Source organism: Anolis sagrei, chromosome 7 (assembly GCF_037176765.1).
Source record: "Anolis sagrei isolate rAnoSag1 chromosome 7, rAnoSag1.mat, whole genome shotgun sequence".
Lineage (NCBI taxonomy): Eukaryota > Metazoa > Chordata > Lepidosauria > Squamata > Dactyloidae > Anolis > Anolis sagrei.
Window position 1 is genome coordinate 21,066,226 of NC_090027.1, and position 21,214 is coordinate 21,087,439.

Here is a 21,214-nt window from a genome sequence, read left to right on the forward strand (position 1 = left end):
TTACTTTCCTCCCTCCGTTCCCCTTCTTACTTTCCTGCTTTCCTTCTTTTCTGTTTCTTTTCCTCGTTCGTTCCTTTCACTCTTTCCTTTCCTCTCCTTCCTTCCATTTCTTTCTCTTCTTCTTTCCTTCCCTCTTTTTCCGTTTCCTTTCTTCCCCTTTCCTTCCTCCTTTTCCTCCCTTTCATTTTTTCCTGCCTCCCTCCTCCTTACTTTCCTGCCTTCCTTCCTCCCTCTTTTCTTCCTTTCTTTCCCCGTTCGTTCCTTTCGCTCTTTCTTTTCCTCTCTCCTTCCTTCCTTCCCCCCTCTTTCCTTCCCTTCCTGCCATCTTTTTCCGTTTCCTTTCTTTTCCTCTTTCCTCCCTCCTTTCTCTCCGTCTTTCCTTTTTTCTGCCTCCCTCCTTTCCCTTTCTTACTTTCCTGCCTTCCTTCCTTTTGTTCCTCCCTCCTTTTCCCCCTTTCACTCCTTTCCCTTGTTCGTTCCTTTCGCTCTTTCTTTTCCTCTCTCCTTCATTCCCCCCCTTTCCTTCCTTCTTCCTTTCCCTCTCTCTTCCCCTCCTCCTCCTCTTCCCTTTTCTTACTTTTCTGCCTTCCTTCTTTCTTTAGTTCCTTTTTTGCTCCTTTCTTTCCCTCGTTCCTTCCTTTCGGTCTTTCTTTTCCTCTCCTTCCTTCCTTTTCTTCTTCTTTCCTTTTTTCTTCCCTCCTTTCCCCCTCTTTCCTTCTCTTCTCCTTTTACTTACTTTCCTGCCTTCCTTCTTTCTTTAGTTCCTCCCTTTTTCACTCCTTTCTTTCCCTCGTTCGTTGCTTTCACTCTTTTTCCTCTCTCCTTCCTTTCCCCCTTTCCCTTCCCTTCTTCTTCCCCTTTTTCTTACTCTCCTGCCTTCCTTTAGTTCCTCCCCTTTTCACTCCTTCCTTTCGCTTTCTTTTCCTCTCCTTCCTTTCCCCCTTTCCTTCTTCCCTCCTTTCCTTCCCTCTTTTTCCATTTCCTTTCTTTCCCTCCCTTTTTCCTTCCCTCCTTTCCCGCTCTCTTTCCTTCCTCCTCTTCCCCTTTTTCTTACTTTCCTGTCTTCCTTCTTTAGTTCCTCCCTTTTCACTCCTTCCTTTCCCTTGTTCCTTCCTTTCCCTCTCTTTTTCCTCTCTCCTTCCTTTCCCCTTTCCTTCCTTCTTTCCCTTTTCCTCCTTCCTTTCCCTCCTCCTCTTCTCCTTTTTCTTACTTCCCTGTCTTCCTTCTTTCTTTAGTTCCTCCCTGTTTTTCAGTTTCCTTTATTTCTCCTTTTCCTCCCTCTTTCCCTCCTCTTCCCTTTTTCTTACTTTTAGTTCCTCCCTTTTTCTTTCTTTCCTTTGTTCCATCCTTTCACTCTTTTTCCTCTCCTTCCTTCCTTTCCCCCTTTCCTTCCTTCTCTCTTTTTCCTTTCCCCCCCTCCTTTCCCTCCTCTTCTTCCCCTTTTCCTCTCTCCTTTCCTGCCTTCGTTTTGTTCCTCCCTTTTTCACTCCTTCCTTTCCCTCGTTCCTTCCTTTCGCTCTTTCTTTTCCTCTCCTTCCTTCTTCCCTCCTTTCCTTCCCTCTTTTTCCGTTTCCTTTCTTTCCCTTTCCTTCCTTCTTTCCCTCCCTCTTTTTCCTTTCTTCTTCCCTCCTTTCCCTCTCTTTCCTTCCTCCTCTTCCCCTTTTTCTTACTTTCCTTCCTTCTTTCTTTAGTTCCTCCCTTTTCCACTCCTTTCCTTTCCTCTTCCCTTCCCTTTCTTCTTCCCTCCTTCCTTTCCCTCCCTTTTGGGCCCTGAGGCTTTGAGGGCGCGACAAGGACGCCTTGTGTCTCCCACAGCCGCGGTGTGCATGCGTGTGCGCAGGCGCAGTAGGCGGAGGCGGCGGGGGCGTGGCCTGCGGATGGAGAATGAATGGAGGGGGCGTGGCAACCAGAGGGGGCGGGGCTTCCTCTTCCTCGCCAGCCTGCTTGTAGGCCCCGCCCACCTATACCAGGTCTATAAATAGAGGCCGGAGAGAGACGTCGGGAGACGCACGAGGCGGGGATTGAGACAGAAGAGAGCGGGAGAGAAAGAGAGAGAGAAGAGGAGGAGGAGAAGAAGAAGAAGACAAGGAGGAGAGGAGAGAAAGGCCTCCGCTGTTTCTTACTCTATCGCAGGCTGGCGGTGAGAGAAAGCGACGGAGAGCGGGAAAGGACAAAAATAAAAAAAAGGGCGAAGGCGGGAAGGGCGGTTGGAGGGTGGGGGAGGGGAAGGGAGGGTACGGAGGCCGAAGAGGGACCTGAGGCGGGAAAGGCCCCGCGCGCCCGCCATTTTGGCCCTCCGACCACGTGGTCCTCCCCAGAAAGTGGGCGGGGCCTCGCTTTCTCTTGTTCTAGAACAGGCCTGGGCCAGTTTGGGCCTTCCCTCCATTGGACTCCAACTCCCACAATTCCTGACAGCCTCATTCCCTTTCCCCCCTCAGTCTCTTCCCTCCAGGTGTTTTGGACTCCAACTCCCACAATTCCTAACAGCCTCAGGCCCTTTTCTTTTCCCCCTCAGTCTCTCCCCTCCAGGTGTTTTGGACTCCAACTCTCACAATTCCTAACAGCCGGTAGGCTGTTAGGAATTGTGGGAGTTGAAGTCCAAAACACCTGGAGGGCTCAAGTTGGCCCATGCCTGGTGTAGAGAGAATGGCTTTTTCTTTCCCCCCCCCTCAGTCTCTCCCCTCCAGGTGTTCTGGACTCCAACTCCCACAATTCCTAACAGCCTCAGGCCCTTTCCTTTTCCCCTTCAGTCTCTCCCCTCCAGGTGTTTTGGACTCCAACCCCCACAATTCCTAACAGCCTCAGGCCCTTTCCTTTCCCCCCTCAGTCTCTTCCCTCCAGGTGTTCTGGACTCCAACTCCCACAATTCCTACCAGCCTCAGGCCCTTTCCTTTTACCCTTCAGTCTCTTCCCTCCAGGTGTTTTGGACTCCCAACTCCCACAATTCGCAACAGCCTCAGGCTTTTTCTTTTTCCCCTTCAGGCGCTTCCCTCCAGGTGTTTTGGACTCCAACTCTCACAGTTCCTAACAGCCTCAGGCCCTTTTCTTATCCCCCTCTGCTGCTTCCCTCCAGGTGTTTTGGACTCCAACTCCCACAATTCTTAACAACCTCAGGCCCTTTCCTTTTTCCTCCTCAGCCGCTTCCCTCCAAGTGTTTTGAACTCCAACTCCCACAATTCCTAACAACCTCAGGCCCTTTCCTTTTGCCCCTCAGCGGCTGAGGGGCAAAAGGAAGGGGCCTGAGGCTGTTAGGAATTGTGGGAGTTGGAGTCCAAAACATCTGAAGGGAAAGCCTAAATTGGCCCAGGCCAGTCCAGAAGTGGACGGGGCCTCACCTTTCCTTGTTCTAGAGGGAACACTATATTCATTCTTTAGAGGCGGGCTCTTGACTCCACATCCGGTTTGTTTCTTTTTTCCATCTCATAGGATGCTTGACCTTCTTTCTTCACCTTCCTTTGCGTTGCCATGGAGCCCTTCACTGCCTTTCTGAGCCTAGGCCCCAACCCCAAGGCCTTGAGGGTAAAGACTGTTCAAGGAGAAGAACCAGAGCAAGGCCTCATCTTGCTTGTATAGCGACACGCTCCCTGCCTTAGAGCAGAGCCTTGCGTTGACGTATTTATTTATTTGCTGGCCTACCTCATATCAGTCTTGGTTTGCATATCAGTAAGAAAAAGAAAGAGAACATGGAGGCCTTTACAGTGATGGCGACAGTGTGGCCCGTGGGTCCCGTGGGGCCGATGACGGCTTTCCTGTGGCTGCTGGTGCTGGGCTTCATCATCGCCTTTGTGCTGGCCTTCTCGGTGGGCGCCAACGATGTGGCCAACTCCTTCGGCACGGCTGTGGGCTCCGGAGTGGTGACCCTGCGGCAGGCCTGCATCCTGGCCTCCATCTTCGAGACCGTGGGCTCTGTCCTGCTGGGCGCCAAGGTCAGCGAGACCATCCGCAAGGGCCTCATCGATGTGGAGATGTACAACACCACCCAGGAGCTGCTCATGGCCGGATCTGTCAGCGCCATGTTCGGTCAGTGTGGGCACCCCAAAGACTTGCCACCTTATCACATTGAGATATTTCCCCCTTGTTTGACACTTCAGCCTCTATTCAAATATGCAGAGGCACGGAACGACTTCCAACCATGCATAGTCCTCCGTGATTGAAAAGAGGCTGAAGTGTCATGAAAGGAGGGAACTCTGGTAATCGACGTCATAATAATAATAATAAAAACTTCATTATTATTATTATTATTATTATTAACTTTATTTGTACCCCGCTAGCATCTCCCGAAGGACTCGATGCGGCTTACAAGGCCAAGGCCTCAGTAAAACAACAATATAACAGATACACATAAACCATAAAACAAATCAAAACATGAAAGCAATAACAGTAAACAGTAAAAACAGTGCACATAGCACAATAAAACTAAGGCCGGGCCAAGTGTTACGGGTACAGATTAAAAAGTGCTGAGTATGCTAAATGAAATATAAGATATTTAGGTAAGTGCAGTGTGCGGACAATCTTAAAATCTCTAAGTGCTTCTGGGACGTGTTGCTGGAGTTTCCTATTCTGGAAAGGCACACCGGAATAGCCATGTCTTCAAGCTCTTCCTAAAGACTGCCAGCGTAGGGGCTTGTCTGATGTCCTTGGGAAGGGAGTTCCAGAGTCGGGACTTTGTCAAAGGCTTTCATGGCTGGAATTACTGGGTTGTAGGTTTTTCGGGTTATATGGCCATGTTCTAGAGGCGTTCTCCCCTGACGTTTCGCCTGCATCTATGGCAAGCATTCTCAGGGGGTGCTTGCCATAGATGTAGGTGAAACGTTAGGAGAGAATGCTTCTAGAACAGTGGTTTTCAACCTGGGGTCCCCAGATGTTTTTGGCCTTCAACTCCCAGAACTCCTAACAGCTGGTAAACTGGCTGGGATTTCTGGGAGTTGTAGGCCAAAAATATCTGGGGACCCCAGGTTGAGAACCACTGCTCTAGAACATGGCCATATAGCCCCAAAAAACCTACTACAACCCAATCATAACTATTTTTATACCCCGCCAACCATTTCCCCTAGGGGACTCAGGGCGGCTTACAAGGGACAAGCCCAAAAATTACAATTAAAACACAGAAATAAAACACTTACCAATTAAAAACATCAGATAAAAGCAATACAACACAATTATAAACAACGTAAGAGCAATATGGCTGAGAAAAAAGAACATAGTTGAGCTACAGTTCAATGAGTGCAATACATTTTACAGGAGTGCAAGGAATGTGCAATAAACTAGTAGATTGGGCGGGAAATACTGGGGTTTTTTGTTTAGTTTTGTTTGTCGTGTCAGCGACTTGAGAAACTGCAAGTTGCTTCTGGTGTGAGAGAATTGGCCGTCTGCAAGGATGTTGCCCACGGGACTCCCGGATGATTTGATGTTTTTATCATCCTTGTGGGAGGCTTCTCTCATGTCCCCGCATGAGGAGCTGGAGGTGATAGAGGGAGCTCATCTGCCTCTCCCCGGATTTGAACCTGCGACCTGGGTCTTCAGTCCCACCGGCACAGGGAAATAGTCATAAAACATGTTGAGGTAGACCATTTGAGGGCCATAGTAAAGTGTAGAACTCAGTAGGGACAGGGAAACTACAGGTGAACTGCTAATTGAGACATTCCTACCTGGTAGGACACTTTAGTCTCTATTCAAATATGGAGAGGCACAGAGTCCATGAAAGTGTCATGAAAAGAGGGGACTTGGGCAATCAACCTCATCACATTGAGACATTCCCTCCTGGTAGGACATTTCAGTCTCTTTTCAAACATGGAGTGACACAGAGCACATCACATGAGTTAAACGACTTCTGGACATTATGCATTTCCCTCAGTGGTTGAAAAGAGGCAGAAGTGTGCTGAAAGGAGGGAACTCTGGCAATCTGATTGCATCACATTGAGAAATTTCCCCCTGGAAGGACACTTCAGCCTCTATTTAAATATGGAGAGGCACAGAGCTCATCACACGAGTTAAACTACTTCTGGCTGTCTTGCATAGCCCTCCTTGGTTGAAAAGAGGCAAAAGTGTGGTGAGAGGAGGGAACTCCAGCAATCAATCTCATCACATTGAGACATTTCCTCCTGGGAGGGCACTTTCACCTCTTTCCAAGCATGGAGAGGTACAGAGCTCGTGTTTTGGAATTGGAAAGAGGCGGAAGTGTCCTGAAAGGAGGGAATTATGGCAATCGACTGCCATCACATTGAGACAATTCCCCCTGGTAGGACACTTCCGCCTCTTTCCAAGCAGGGAGAGGCACGGAGCTCATCACATGAGTTAAAGGACATTCATAGGAAGGAGGAAGGAAGCTTATTTTCTGCTGCTTTGGAGACTAGGACGTGGAACAATGGCTTCAAACTACAAGAAAGGAAATTCCATCTGAACGTTAGGAAAAACTTCCTGACTGTGAGAACTGTTCAGCAGTGGAACTCTCTGCCCCGGAGTGTGGTGGAGGCTCCTTCTTTGGAAGCTTTTAAACAGAGGCTGGATTGCAATCTGCTGGGGGTGCTTTGAATGCAATTTTCCTGCTTCTCGGCAGGGGGTTGGACTGGATGGCCCATAAGGTCTCTTCCAACTCTATGGTTCTATGACCATCACGTGTAGCCCTCCAAGGTTGGAAAGAGACCGAAGTGTCCTAAAAGGAGGGAACTCTGGCAATCGACCTCATCACATTGAGACATTTCCCAGTCGTAGGACACTTCAGCCTCTTTCCAAGTGTCGTACGACTGGGACAGAGAGCTCATCACATGAGCTTATTGTGATTGTTTATTTTTTTGTTTATGAGATTTATTTTAACTGTTTTGTATTGATTATTTTGTTATTGCCTTTGTTTATTGATGTACTGTGGGCTTGGTCTCATGTAAGCCGCACTGAGTCCCTTGGGGAGATGGTAGCGGGGTATAAATAAAGTTTTAGTTTATTATAATTATAATAATTATTATGTGACTTCCGGCCATCATGCATAGCCCTCCATGGTTGAAAAGAGACAAGTGTGAAAGGAGGGGACTTGGGCAATTGACCTCATCACATTGAGACATTTCCCAGTCTTAGGACACTTCAGTCTCTTTTCTAGCATGGAGACGCATGGAGCTCATTGTGTGAGTTAAAGTATTTCCACCTGTCATGCACAGTCCTCTGTGGTTGGAAAGAGGCAGAAGTGTGCTGAAAGGAGGGAACTCCAGCAATCTGAACGCATCACATTGAGAAATTTCCTCCTGATAGGACACTTTGGCCCCCTTGTTGCACAGCAGGTTAAACCACTGAGCTACTGAACTTGCTGACCAAAAGGCCGGTGGTTCAAATCTGGGGAGCGGGGCGAGCTCCCGCTGTTAGACCCAGCTTACAGACACTTTGGATGGCATAGGGAAGGGTTAATGCCATTATGGTGTTTCTTTTGCTGCCTGTGCCCTTGTTCAGGAGATTGCACCTCACTTTCTGTGTGAGAACGTGGCTTGTTGTGGAAACAAGGATTGGAGAGATAGTTTCACTTGAGCCCCCTTTTCCCTATGATAATAATAACTTCCAGGAGTGAACTTTCTATCCTTACAAGAGGGAGATTCCTCTCACTTCCCTTGTTCTTAACTAGGAGACATTATGTAAGTCGGATATTTGTAACTCATTGACAGTCTGTATTTGGTGGTGAATGTAATGCGCGCAGCAGTCAGTCTTTTCATTTGCAATTGCTACATGCTGACTACTTACTTAGGTTATCCCTCGTAACCCGAGGATGATGGGCCTCTAAGTGTAGTGTTTTGGTGGTGAATATGTAGGTGGTAGTGGAGCCCTATTGATCTGCATGCTCTGCCGCAGTGAGGACATCGGGCAGTCCCAGTCAGGGCTGGCTTGATGCGCCTTCCTCTTGGCACATCTCTCCCTTTCACCCTCCATTCATGCCTCTTAGAAATCTGCAGCACTGCTGGTCACAGCTGACCTCCAGTTAGAGCGCACAAGGGCCAGGGCTTTCCAGTTCTCGGTGTCTATGCCACCGTTTTTAAGCCTGGCTTTAAGCCCATCTTTCAATCTCTTACTGTCCACCAACATTACATTTCCTGTTCTTGAGAATTGCTGAGAGTTCGTTCTTTAAAAACAAAAGTGTTAAGAGCACCAAAGCTTCTGTCAGTAGAAATGAAAATCTTGGGGTGCATCTATTCTGTAGAAGGAATTCACTTTATTTATTTATTTTATTTATTTATTATTTGAACTTATATGCCGCCACTCCCCTGGGGCTCGGAGCGGCTTACAAGAATGGCTAAAATATAACACAATTTAAAACAATTTAAAAACAGCAATTTCAAACATTAAAAGCCTGTCAAAACAGATATTGCCTTGGTTCAGTAATATGGTTTCATGGGGTATGTAGCTTTAAAAGGGCTTCAGCCTTGGGTTGTTGTAGGTTTTTCTGGGCTATATGGCCATGTTCTAGAGGCATTCTCTCCTGACGTTTCGCCTGCATCTATGGCAAGCATCTTCAGAGGTAGTGAGGTCTGTTGGAACTAGGAAAATGGGTTTATATATCTGTGGAATGACCAGGGTGGGACAAAGGACTCTTGTCTGCTGGAGTTAGGTGTGAATGTTTCAAGTGATGGCCTGGCAGTGCTTGGGGCAATCTTTTGTTGAGAGGTGATTAGATGTCCTTGTTTGTTTCCTCTCTGTTGTTTTGCTGTTGTAATTTTAGAGTTTTTAAATACTGGTAGCCAGATTTTGATTATTTTCATGGTTTCCTCCTTTTCTGTTGAAATTGTCCACATGCTTGTGGATTTCAATGCCTTCAGCCTTCTCTGCCGAAGAATGCAGATGTTTCACCAAACTACAAACCCCAGGATCCCATAGCATTGAGCCAAGGCCATTACGTTAGCATCAAGGTCCTTCAAAGAGGAGCTCCTGAACCAGCCCTCCCTTTGGCTTTGGCTCAGCACTCAGATGACCATGTGACAAGAATCTAATGCCCACCCTAACTATGGAGAGGTCTTTTAGCCCAAAAAGGTGAGCATTAGGCTCAAGTAAATAAGGTATAGACTGGATGCTCTCTGACCTATTTCTGGCTTCCTCTTTCAGGTTCAGCCGTGTGGCAGCTGGTGGCCTCCTTCCTCAAGCTTCCCATTTCCGGAACCCATTGCATAGTCGGGGCAACGATCGGCTTCTCGCTGGTGGCCAAAGGGCAGGAAGGAGTCAAGTGGTCTGAGTTACTGAAAGTCGGTAAGGAAGACTCCTGCACCATCTTTTTGGGGGCTGCTGCCATCGCTTTCCTCTGAAGCGGAGAGAGTGTGATTTGCCCATGGACCCCCAGGCTGTTTGGTGGGACCTGGATTTGAACCCCAGCCTCTCGGCCCAAGGCACTGCACCACAAGCATCCTTGGTAGAAAACATGGTTTTCTCTCTTGACTCACAGGGAATCTGCTTTGAGAGCAAACATACTGATCCCAACAGTAACCCAAGCAGAGATTAAATGTTCTTTCTTCTTTTCCCTAGTGTTATCCTGGTTCATATCTCCGTTGCTGTCTGGTATTATGTCTGCTGTCTTGTTCTTCCTCGTCCGCAAGTTCATTCTTTCCAAGGTATGCATTCCATCTTGCAAGTGAGATCTGTGTGTGTGTGTGTGTGTGTGTGTGTGTGTGTGTGTGTATGAACGAATGAATGTGTGCATATCTGCTGGGATTTGCTTCCAGGGCAGTGCTTCTCAACCTATGGGTCCCCAGATGTGTTGGCCTTCAACTCCCAGAAAGAGCTGGTAAACTGGGATTTCTGGGAGTTGTAGGCCAAAACACCTGGGGACCCACAGGTTGAGAACCACTGTTCCAGGGCTTTCAAGGAGGCCCAAACCCCAGTCTATAGAATGGCAGTGTGAAATGGAAAAATTCAAGGCCTGCTGTGTGGATTCATTTTTTGGGTGGGAAGGTTTTCAATCTGTGGCTAGTTGAATCTCTGAATTTGGAGGGCCCACAGTAGTTCTCAGGGAGATTTCCAAATGGAGATTCTGCAAAGGTTATTGCAATGTTTGTGGGATGCCTTGAAGCAGGTAATATTTCGGTTTGCGTTTTGATTTGTATGTTGTTAAAAAAACCTTTGGAGAGGTCTTAGGGGGCGTGGCAATAAGAGGAGGGGTGTGGCTTTCTCTTCCTCACCAGCCTGCTTGTAGGCCCCGCCCACTTCATGTTAATTTCACATTGCGTTGAATCGTCTTGATGTTGAGCAAAAGAAGTTGAATTGACACTTGTGGGGAAACTCAGTGTTTCGACCAAAGCAGTTTCAACACACGATGACTTATTTGGTAATCATTGTGTAGTTTCCTTCTATTTGTTTCTGCCCTTTGTTGCAGTCTTAGCCAATCTGTAAGTACGTATGCAAACAACGCAATTTCTGGTAATACTTTGTGAGCAACTATTATTGGAAATTCCATAACCTATTGGAAATAACTGCACCACAACCTTATTGAAAAGGTAAAAATGATGTCACATCTGTTTGGCAAATATGAATCTCCATGAACATGTGGAGACCACCTTTTGAAAGCCACTAGTCAACAAGAGCATGACTTCCTTAAAAATCAGCCCTTTGAACAAGCGATGTTCATAAACATTCATGTAATGGCACATAGGTAACTCAGCTGTTAAACTGAATAACCGATGTCTTTAAACTGCCAAGGTTAAAGACATGCCACTACAAAAATATATTGGGTTAGCAGAGGGCGGTTGATTCTTTGCAGTTGTAATTGCCAAAAAGATACACACTCCCTTGAAACCTCTTAGTTTAAAATATGCACTCAGTATGCACTCAGAGATACCGACAGACCAGCAGTTTGCATTCGGGGTGAGCGGGTTGAGCTCCTGTCGTCTCCAGCTCCCCATGCGGCGACATGAGAGAAGCCTCCCACAAGGATGGTAAAACATCCAAGACATCCGGGCTTCCCCTGGGCAATGTCCTTGCAGACAGCCAATTCTCTCACACCAGAAGCGACTTGCAGTTTCTCAAGTTGCTCCTGACATGAAAAAAGTCATACTTCTCTACTAAAGTCCAAACAGTGACCTGCTTCATTGAAGACCAAACACATACATACATCCACCTCCACTGAGGTCTGATGCAAACACATCCACATCCAATGAATACAAAAATGGAGTCCTGAGTCTGAACATGCTCAGTACAATCACATGTCTATAACGCCTCCCACACCAAAGAGGTCAGTCAAACTGGCAAATCAACATACACATAGAATACAGGTTAACAAATATATACATTAACAAATGAATAATGAAAGGCTTGGGAGGTTACTGTTTCCGATCTGTAACTGTTGGCCAATCTGTAACCACATATGCAAACCATGTTATTTCTGGTAATACTTTGTAAACAACTATGGCTTTGTTGTTTTGGTTTTTGTGTGTGGTTTATTTTATTTATCATATCGGAAGCAAACCAAGGGTATAGTTGTAAGGTATTTAAAACAGTTAAAAACATGGCGTTATACTAAATGTTCTTTGACCAGTAACTGGCCACTTGGAGTGCCTCTGGTGTTGCTGTGAGAAGGTCCTCCATTGTGCAAGTGGCAGGGCTCAAACTGCATTGTAATACGTGATCTGGGGTTTGTGTCACGTGCCAGGGCTCTACCTTATTTAGGTAGAGATTAGCCAAACTCCCAGTTTTATCAAACAGTTTAATTGAAACAGCCCTTACTTGCTGGCTGTTTTAATAGACCAAAACATAAAACATAAAGATAGCACCCAACCACAGAATAAACAAAAACTGATAGCAAAAACAACTCCGTAGTCAGAAGGGTCCAGTCCAGTGGTCAAATATTTATTATTTATTATTATTTATTTACAGCATTTATATTCTGCTCTTCTCATCCCGCAGGGGACTCAGGGCAATGGCAAACATTCAATGCCAATTTTGACATACAACATATACAGACATGGCGAGAGTTCTATAAACAAAGTCCAGGGATCAAAAGTCTATACCGTAGTCAAAAGCCAGTCCAAAGGTTCAAGGTTCCAAGATTACAGGAGACAGGTCAGGATACCAAAAAATCCAACAGACCTGGGGGGGGAAACCAGCAGCATCCACCACCAAAATACAACAGATACTTTTCTCCCAAAGATCAGTCTCAAGGTTAGCTCCTGAAATCCAGTAACATCCAGCTGCAACCCATCTCCTGCACACCTCCACCCCTAATTGCTTTCACCCATGAACTCCCACTTACAGATTACCAAACCCTCTAGAACTAATACTCACATTAACCCTTCCATAACCAACCACCATCAACTGCAGAACATATGACAGTTTGCTCTTCACACTTGTATGTCGTGGAGTCCACTTTGTGGCCCCATTTCTTAAGGTTGGCTCTGCATCTCGTGGTGTTAGAGTGCAGTCTGTTTAGCACCTTCCAAGTTGCCCAGTCTTCTGTGTGCCCGGGGGAGTCTCTCATTCGATATCAATCATGGCTTGAGGTTCTGGGTTTTAGCCTGCTACTTTTGGACTCTTGCTTGCTGAGGTGTTCCTATGAGTATCTCTGTAGATCTTAGAAAACCATTTCTTGATTTGTGTGTGTGTGGTAAAAATACCATTCTGTTGGTTCCTGCCTTTTCAGGTGGACCCTGTGCCCAATGGGCTGCGCGCGCTGCCTGTCTTCTATGCCTGCACCATTGGGATCAACCTCTTTTCTATCATGTTCAGTGGGGCGCCTTGTAAGTAGCTGCACAGACACACTTTGATTTCTATGGCTCTTTGTCCACTTCTCACTCAAACACGGAGTTTTACCCCTTTTGCTTTACAGGACTGAATCTTCCTAGAAGGCGGCTGGCCTGGGCCCGTTGCAGAAGGCAGCAGGCCAGCATGCGCTGAGTGCCCCCTAGGTAGCTCCCTCCTTGCCTCCCTCCTTCCCCGGAGGCTGTGCCCCTCTCCCTTAATGACCAGAGACCTTTCTCCTTCGCCTCCACAGGAACCTTAGCAGGCGGAGCGCCCAGCAGCCCCCTCCCCTGGTTGCGCTGCCTCTCAGCCACAGGCCTGGATCCCCCCCTCCCCTCCTCTTCCCCTTTCTCTCCCGGATCCAACACTAACATCCAGAGCCCTCCTGGCTGCCGCACCGCCCTCCTGTGTCTCCTCTGGTGCTGTTGTTGTTAAACTCAGACCAATGGCAGGAGAGGAATCCAGTGGCGGCAGCCGCCTGGCGGTGGGTTTCTCCCTCCGGCTGCCAGCATCTTGGTTGCTTTTGATTCCAAGGGAGGTCTCCTCTGCCATCCCCTCCCTGCAAGAAGAGCTGGCAACCGTGCTCTGAAGAGGAGGAGGAGCCGCCTGGAAATGTTAAAGTGAATGTTAAACTGTGTTTGTTGCTAACTGGGGAGGGAGAGGGAGAGGGGATGGAATCAGAAGATGGCTTCCGCTCCTATACAATTCAAGACCAGACCAGAAATAGGACATAGTCTAGGACAAGGACCTCTCAATTGTATGGAGCGTAATGAGGGAATCAAGCATGTGCATTTGTGTCTGCTCTTGCGCTAGAGCACAGCCATTCACATTGCAGCTGCTTCACTATAATTGGAAACACAATTAATGATGACAATTCTGCAAACATCTTGCCCTGGACTTGTGCCTGCCCTTGACAAGACTGGTTTATTTTTATGGACCAGAAAACCTACGCTGTTCAGTTCCTGTGGAAGCTGAGGCACTGGGCCCTAGCGCCCTTTGCTACTTAGAAGCAGTGGTCAGCTTGGGTTGTTGTGAGTTTTTTGGGCTGTATGGCTATGTGCCAGAAGCATTCTCTCCTGATTGTTTCTTGTCTTTTGCTGAGCGGAGCATTTGTTGGATTTTCTTAGTGGGCCTGGAGATAGTTTGTAGGTTGTGTTTCTTCATCATTATACCATAGATGCAGGCAAAATGCCAGGAAAGAATGCTTCTGTAACATGGTCAGACAGCCCAAAAAATTCACAACAACCCAGTGATTCTGGCCATGAAAGCCTTCGATAATAAAATAGCCAGCTTGGATCTGATTTAACCATAAATGGAGACTAAATTGCTTTCAGAGTCTCCCTGAGAAAGAAAGATGGCCTCCGTGGCAGTGAGAATATTGTATTTTGCTAAGGTTTTTGGGAAAGTATTTTGAGAAGGATGGTGGCGGATGTTTGCCTGAGAGGTTGCCCACCCAGCTTTTTTGGCTGGATTCAGGTGCAACAGGAATACCTCCAGCGTCAGAAACACTGCCTTTAGCAGTCATGTGCATAAAGGAATCTCCTTAGAAATTTCTACTGAGGTTAATGCAGGATGAATGTAGTTCTGTTGGCAGAGAGTTGTGATGGAGGGCCAGGGCACTCAGGGCTGAGGCTTGGGAAATGCTGTCCTGTGAAGAACCCCTTCAAGGCCATGCACTACCCTTTAATAATTGGACCTTGCCTTGGATGGGGGCTTCTTTCCTTCCTTCCAGGCACCAAGCCCAAGTTTCTGGGTGCTCAGTGAAGCTGTGGGCCTTTCCGGGGGAACTCTCAGTGTCTTGCAGGGGCCTCGCCTGAGTGGGGGGGTTTCAAGGTGCGTTGTTTTGTCTCCTAGTGCTGGGCTTTGACAAGCTCCCCCTCTGGGGCATCGTCCTCATTTCGGCGGGGAGCGCGGTTGTCTGTGCTCTCGTCGTCTGGTTCTTTGTCTGTCCGAGAATGAAGAAGAAAATTGAAAGTAAGTACTACACTTTCTCCTTCCCTTGGCATTATTATTCCTCTGAGCGACTGTGTGTTGTGAGTGTCTTGCCCTTGAGAGCCTTGACCGGCAGGCTGTTCCTGAGCTCATTAGTTCCTCTGAGGCGGCAAGCGCACCCTGCTGCTGCCGCCATCGCTGCCTCCTTTGTAGGTTTAGTTAGCTTAAGAGTCTTGGCCAGGGCCCCATGTTGTTGGCGTGACTGCCAAGGCCTGGTGACTTGATGCAGGAGGGAGCGAGGAGAGCCTTTTGGAAGCCCTGCCAGCCTGGCCTCAGCTGCCCTTGCAGTCCCAGGGAGCCCATACAGAAGGGCACCATGGGGCTGCCAGGCTCTAGAGCCCTGGGTGGCCAAGCCAGGCTAGGCCCTGCTCCTGTGGTGGGCCGCTGTAGGATTGAGGCAGATGGGCTATCCATCTGGGAAACCTCCGCTTTTAGACTAGTATACAGTTTCCTGAGTTGCATTGTGCCTTTCACCTGAGACCTTTCAGCCAGTGTCACTGTGGGGTGACACTGGCTGAAAGAATACAGAAGAAAAGTGGGGTTTAAAAATGTTTATTGTCAAAGGTAGGTTGGGTAAAGAGAAACTAAAAGAGGCGTTGGGACCTTTGGGGTTTTGTTTGGATGAGCACTAGTCATGGGCCTGGTATTTGTCTCTTTGTTTCTTTCATGCTTCTGTTCCATACTGTTCATTCGAATGGCACAAAATGGTACACCCTCCTCCTGTATAGAAATATCAGTGAAACGAAAAGTAACTGGGAACGGTAACTATTTGGTTCACTGATTTTCGGAGTTCGGCTGTAGGCCCTACCAGCTGTACCGAGCACCTGGCAGGGCCTACAGCTGAGTTCTGAGCGCCTGGCAGGGCCTACAGCTGAGTGCCAAGCGCCTGGCAGGGCCTACAACCGAGTGCCTCTTGCTGAGGGCTTGGCTGTAGGTCCTGGCAGATGCTGGTGCTTTGCCACCAATGGACTGAAAATATTGGTTTTTTTGAACCTTGGACATAATAGCTCATTTGGAAAGGCGCCTGTTTTCTGGAGATGTGCTCAAAATCGAAAACAGGGCCTTACAAATGAAACAAACCAGAACAGACTGATTCTGTACAAATACACAAGACTAGTAAGACTCCCTGGCCCTCTCTCAGGAGCACCTCCTTCTCCTCCTTTTATCTTGTGGCAAGATGTGCTCTGCTGTGGGGAAGGGCCTGATTGCAGCATTTCCCTGTGCATTCTGAGAAGAGATGCTACTACTTTGTGATTCTGCCATTCTCCATGTTACTGCTCTGTGAGAAGCACTTTCTTCTGCTGGTGGCTTATGGGGGTTTTCCTGCCTTTCTGCAGAAGAGATCAAGTCCAGTCCTTCTGAGAGCCCTTTGATGAGGAAGAAGAGCAGCCTGAAAGAGCTGGAGGAACTGAAGCCAGCTGCGAATAGTAGGATTGAGGAGGAGGAGCAGATCCCGGAGGCTGAAGTGCCGGTGGTGTTGCATAGAGCAGTCGCGGCTGAAGAGAGAGTGGTCTCCTTCAACCTGGGAGACACAGAGGATATTCCGGAGCGGGAGAGGATGAAGGAGACCGGCTTCGAAGGCAGTGAGTGGAGGAGGAAGAAGAGGAGGAGGAGGTGGTGCTGGAGGTGGAGGAAGAGGAGGAGGGGTGGTAGTGATGGTTGTGGAGGAGGGGTGGTGGTGGAGGTGGTTGTGGAGGAGGTGGTTGTGGAGGAGGAGGAATTGTGGGGTGGGAAGTGGGTGGTCCCTTGTGTAGTGTGTGCGTGTGTGGCTGGCTCTGAGCTCCCTGCTGAGTCCCTCCGGTCCTTGTGTCCCTAGGATCCGTGCAGTTCCCCAATGGGCACCTGGCCCAGTTCAACCATGGGGTTAGCAGCCAGGTGACCCCGGCTGCTGGGCATTACCACACGGTCCACAAGGATTCCGGCCTCTACAAGGAGCTGCTCCACAAGCTACACCTGGCCAAGGTGGGCGACTGCATGGGGGACTCTGGGGACAAGCCCCTGCGACGCAACAACAGTTACACCTCCTACACCATGGCCATCTGCGGGATGCCCCTCGACGCCTTCCGCCCCAAGGAGCCCGAGCCCAAGGCTGGCGGGGAGGAGGTCGAGAAGCTGGACTCCAAGAAGCGCATCCGTATGGACAGCTACACCAGCTACTGCAACGCCGTGGCCGAGACCCACCCGGAGGCAGCGGCAGTGGGGGACCCCCTGCGGGCAGCGGAGATGGGGGCTGCGGCCAGGAGGGGCAGCGGGGGCTCCCTGGATGAGTGGCACGACCAGGACAAGCCCGAGGTGTCGCTGCTCTTCCAGTTCCTGCAGATCCTGACTGCCTGCTTTGGATCCTTTGCTCATGGAGGCAACGACGTCAGGTCAGTGGCTGGGCTCTGAAGGAACCTCATTTGGGCTGTGAGGAGTAGGATTGCCTTTGGCTCTTCTGCCGTTGCTGTTTCCCTCCTCAGTTTGATGTTGCTCTTTCTTCCTTCCTGGCAGTAACGCGATTGGCCCTCTGGTTGCCTTGTACCTGGTCTACCAGACGGGTGATGTGTCCTCGAAGGCAGCCATCCCCATCTGGCTCCTGCTTTACGGAGGGGTCGGCATCTGCACTGGCCTCTGGATCTGGGGCAGAAGGGTCATCCAGACCATGGGGAAGGACCTGACTCCTATCACGCCCTCAAGGTAAGGAGGAAGGGTCCCTTTTGTATCCAGCAATACAGTTTCCATGCCTCAGCCCCTTTCTCCTGAGATAGTTCCCCTTTCTTGTTGAATGTCTCCTCACGCAGGCCTGGCCCAAAACCACCTACCCCCCCCCCCCCTTGTGCCTTCAGATTACACACAACTCTTGCTCTGATTTGAGCACTCGTTTCTGCTCTCAGACCTTCCAGAAATGTTTGTAGTTTTCGATGCTTGAGCTGCACCGCTGATCAATGCAGGCAGTCATTTTGAGGACCTGTTAGCTGGAAGACCCCTCTTATAATGTTCTTATATTGTGGTATACTTGCATATGTATCCTGGAATATCTAAAATTCATTTTAAATAATCTATATAAATAAAAATGTAATGTTTGTTTGTGGGATTAACATAACTCAAAAACCACTGGGTGAATTGACACCAAATTTGGAGCAAGACACCTATCAGTCCAACAAGTGACCATCACTCATAAAAACACTGAAAAATACAGCAGAAGGGACTTCAAAGCCAAAAAAAAAAACCTACATTACAACGCATGCGCAAAACCACATATTTACACAAACACACATATATACACACACAAAACACACAGGGGAACAAAGGAGAAAAGGAGGAAGAGAAAGGGAAAGAAGGAGAGAAGGAAGGAAAGAAAGGTAGAGAAGGAAGGAGAGAAGGAAATAAAGTGAAAGAGGGAAGGAAGGAGAGAAGGAACGAAAGAGAAAGAGGGAAGGAAGGAAGGAAAGAGACAAGGAAGGAATGCAACCAAAGAGCAAAGAAAGTGAGAAAAGAAACAGGTAGAAAGAAGAAGGGGAAGGAAGGAGAGAAGGAACAAAAGAGGGAAAGAAGGAAGACGGAAGGAGGGAGGGAAGAGACAAGGAAGGATGGAACCAAAGAGCAAAGAAAGCGAGAAAAGAAACAGGTAGAGAAAGAAGAAAGAAGAAGGGAAAGAAAAAGAGGGAAGGAAGGAGAGAAAGAAAGGAAGCAGGAGAGAAAGAGGGAGGGAAGGTTTGTCATAGCAATGCGTGGGTACAGCTAGTTCTGTACATAAAACATTGAGGGGGAGGGGCCCTTGTGGCACAGTGGGTTAAACCGCTGAGCTTCTGAAATTGAAGACTTGAAAGGTTGATGTTTCAAATCCGGGGAGCAGGGTGAGCTGCCACAGTTATCCCCAGCTTCTGCCAATGTAGTCGAAAATATGCAAAAGCGAGTAGATCAATAGGTAATGGAGGTGTTTAAGGACAACACCGGCTTTTTGGCCATGCAGAGTTGGACTCGATAGATTTAATGTCAGGGGAAACTTTTACCATCAGGAAGCAAAGGTGCCATTCTCAGCCACCTATGTGGACAATTTTGATGTTTGGAGGATGTTTGGGATGGCAGATAAGGGATGCTCAGCCTGTGGCCGCTTGCCCCCTTTTTGGTTCCAGAGACAAATTGGGGCAGGAAGGCCTCTTCTGCTCTCTCTGGTGTTCTGAGCCATTTCACTAGGGATGTCCAGGCGTATGATGGCCGTGCAGTGGGTGCCTTCTTGAAGCTCAGGAGGAGAGCCAGCAGTCCTTTGGCCCCAGTGAGTGGAGGCCAGGGCTGTGCACTTGTGGTCTGAACGGCCTCCTCAACAGACTTGTGTGACTCGGATTACCAGGAATTAGTTTCCTTGGTGGCTGTGTGCGAAATCCCTCTCTGAATTGGGGAATCCCTCGGTTGGCTGGTCATGAAGCAGGCCTTCTCTCTGCCTCCCGCCCAGTTATTCTGATCCAGGCCAAAGTGGCTGCTATATATTTTTTTGTTATCCTTAAGTGAATGAACTACTTCCAGTTTCTACAGAACAAAAAAATACACACAAAATTTCAGGCTTTTGGGCTTCAGAGTAGTCCAGCAACTTGCCACTACCGGGCTGCACTGGGCATTTTATTTATTTATTTATTTACTGTATTTCTATACCGCCTTTCTCAGCCAATCCATGACTCGAGGCAGTTTCCAACAAATCAGTATACATAAAACATAATATAGATAAAAAACATTAAACAGTATAAAAACATCACCAAAGCAGTAAAAACAACATAATCAGCGTCTCATTATTCTCAAGCATTGTCCAGTTCCATTGTCAGGTCATTCAATTTCCTATAAGGAAGGAGGGAGAGAAGCAGGAGGGAATGAGAGAAAGAAAGGTAGAGAAGAAGGAGGGAGGGAAAGAGGGAGAGAAGGAGGAAGGAAGGAGAGACGGAAAGAAAGAAGGGTAGAGAAGGAAGGAAGGAAGGAAAGACGGAGGGAAGGAGATAAAGAAGGAAAGAAAGAAGGGTAGAGAAGGAAGGAAGGAGAGAAGGAGTGAGAGAATGAAATAAAAAAGTAAAAGGGAAGGAAGGAGAGAAGGAACGAAAGAGAGAAAGACGGGGGGAAGGAAGGAAGGAAAGAGGGAAGGAAGGATGGAACCAAAGAGCAAAGGAAGCAAGAAAAGAAACAGGTAGAGAAGGAAGAAAGAAGAAGGGAAAGAAAAAGAGGAAAGGAAGGAAAGAAGGAGGGAAGGAAGGAGAGAAAGAGAGAAGGAGGGAGGGAGGTTGGTCACAGCAACGTGTGGCGGGTACAACTAGTGTTATGTTATTTATATATATATATATATATATATACTGCAAATAACTTCCTAGACAATTCATAGAGTTTTAAACAACACCTGAACACCCCCTCCGTCTTCCTCATCCACAGTGGCTTCAGCATTGAACTGGCATCTGCTTTGACGGTGGTCATTGCCTCTAACATCGGCTTACCTATCAGCACCACTCATTGCAAGGTAAGTGAGAGGGCAGGGTGTGTGTACTTGTAAGGGTCTCGAGGCACCTCTAGCCAAGGGGTCCTTGCTCAAAGTGGAGGGCACTACTGGAGCCTCCCGGCCTTGGCTGTCCTCTGGGGGCTTCCGGGGTGGAGGTTGGGGTCCAGCAGCCTCTCTGCCCAGCGTGGCTCAGGCTCGGTTCTGTCCCTGCTGCAGGTGGGCTCCGTTGTCTCGGTGGGCTGGCTGCGGTCCAAGAAGGCTGTGGACTGGCGCCTCTTCCGCAACATCTTCATGGCCTGGTTCGTCACGGTCCCCATCTCAGGCCTCATCAGCGCGGCCATCATGGCGCTGTTCAAGTACGCCATCCTGGGAGTGTGAGGCCTTTCACCCAAAGGCCGCATCAGTGTTAGGGCGACTGATGAGCGAGCGAGCGAGTGAGCAGCAGGAGGGTGGGCGCCTTTTTCTTTGTGCTGTTCCTGCTTCTGTGCGCAGTCTCTCTCTCTTTCTCTCTCTCTCAGGGAGGAGCCCCTCCTCTCCTCCTCTGGGCTGTGAATTATATCTTGTCTCAACATTTCTATACTGTTTTTGTACTGAGCTTTAACTTCATCATTCATGTTGTCGAACGTATCATTTGTGTTCTCTGATCTGAAATTCAAGAGCTGGCAAGCACAATGCGGAGGGAGCAATCTGGCCGGAAAGTCTGTGTTGAGGGGCTACTTTTATAAAATAAACCTTTTTAAATAAGGATCTGGTGGTCTGGTGTTTCCTGATGTTCCCTAGGCCACCGCGGAAGGCGTCCGGGCCATTGCAGAGCGAAACATTTGCCTTACTGTAGCTTTACTCAACTTGGGGGTCAGGACCCCGGGGGGGAGGGGTCATGGGGGTGTTGGAGGGATCACCAAAGACCATCAGAAGACACAGTATTTTCTCTTGGTCATGGGAGTTCTGTGTGATAAGTTTGGTTCAATTCCATCATTGCTGGGGTTCAGAATGCTCTTTGATTGTAGGTGAACTATAAATCCCTGCAACTAGAACTCCCAAATGTCAAGGTCTATTTTCCCCAAACTCCATCTGTGTGCA

General features: G+C 48.3%; 1 protein-coding gene across 1 annotated transcript; it reads left to right on the plus strand.

Moving 5' to 3' along the window:
• Positions 1-1,961: 1,961 nt before the first annotated feature.
• On the plus strand, positions 1,962-20,881 carry SLC20A1 (solute carrier family 20 member 1). The gene is made up of 11 exons (XM_060787589.2): positions 1,962-2,140; positions 3,427-4,020; positions 9,073-9,213; positions 9,487-9,572; positions 12,593-12,689; positions 14,545-14,664; positions 16,020-16,265; positions 16,499-17,051; positions 17,173-17,358; positions 20,071-20,155; positions 20,351-20,881. The coding sequence occupies exons 2-11, from the start codon at positions 3,684-3,686 to the stop codon at positions 20,510-20,512; spliced, it is 2,013 nt and encodes a 670-aa protein (XP_060643572.2). The 5' UTR covers positions 1,962-2,140; positions 3,427-3,683; the 3' UTR covers positions 20,513-20,881.
• Positions 20,882-21,214: the final 333 nt, after the last annotated feature.

Excerpts from the sequence above, each read along its gene's own strand:
- SLC20A1 (XM_060787589.2), top strand. The coding sequence starts at position 3,684 with ATGGAGGCCTTTACAGTGATGGCGACAGTGTGGCCCGTGGGTCCCGTG. Across the intron at positions 9,573-12,592 it reads GCAAGTTCATTCTTTCCAAG|GTGGACCCTGTGCCCAATGG; the intron begins GTATGCATTCCA and ends CTGCCTTTTCAG. Across the intron at positions 20,156-20,350 it reads TCAGCACCACTCATTGCAAG|GTGGGCTCCGTTGTCTCGGT; the intron begins GTAAGTGAGAGG and ends TCCCTGCTGCAG.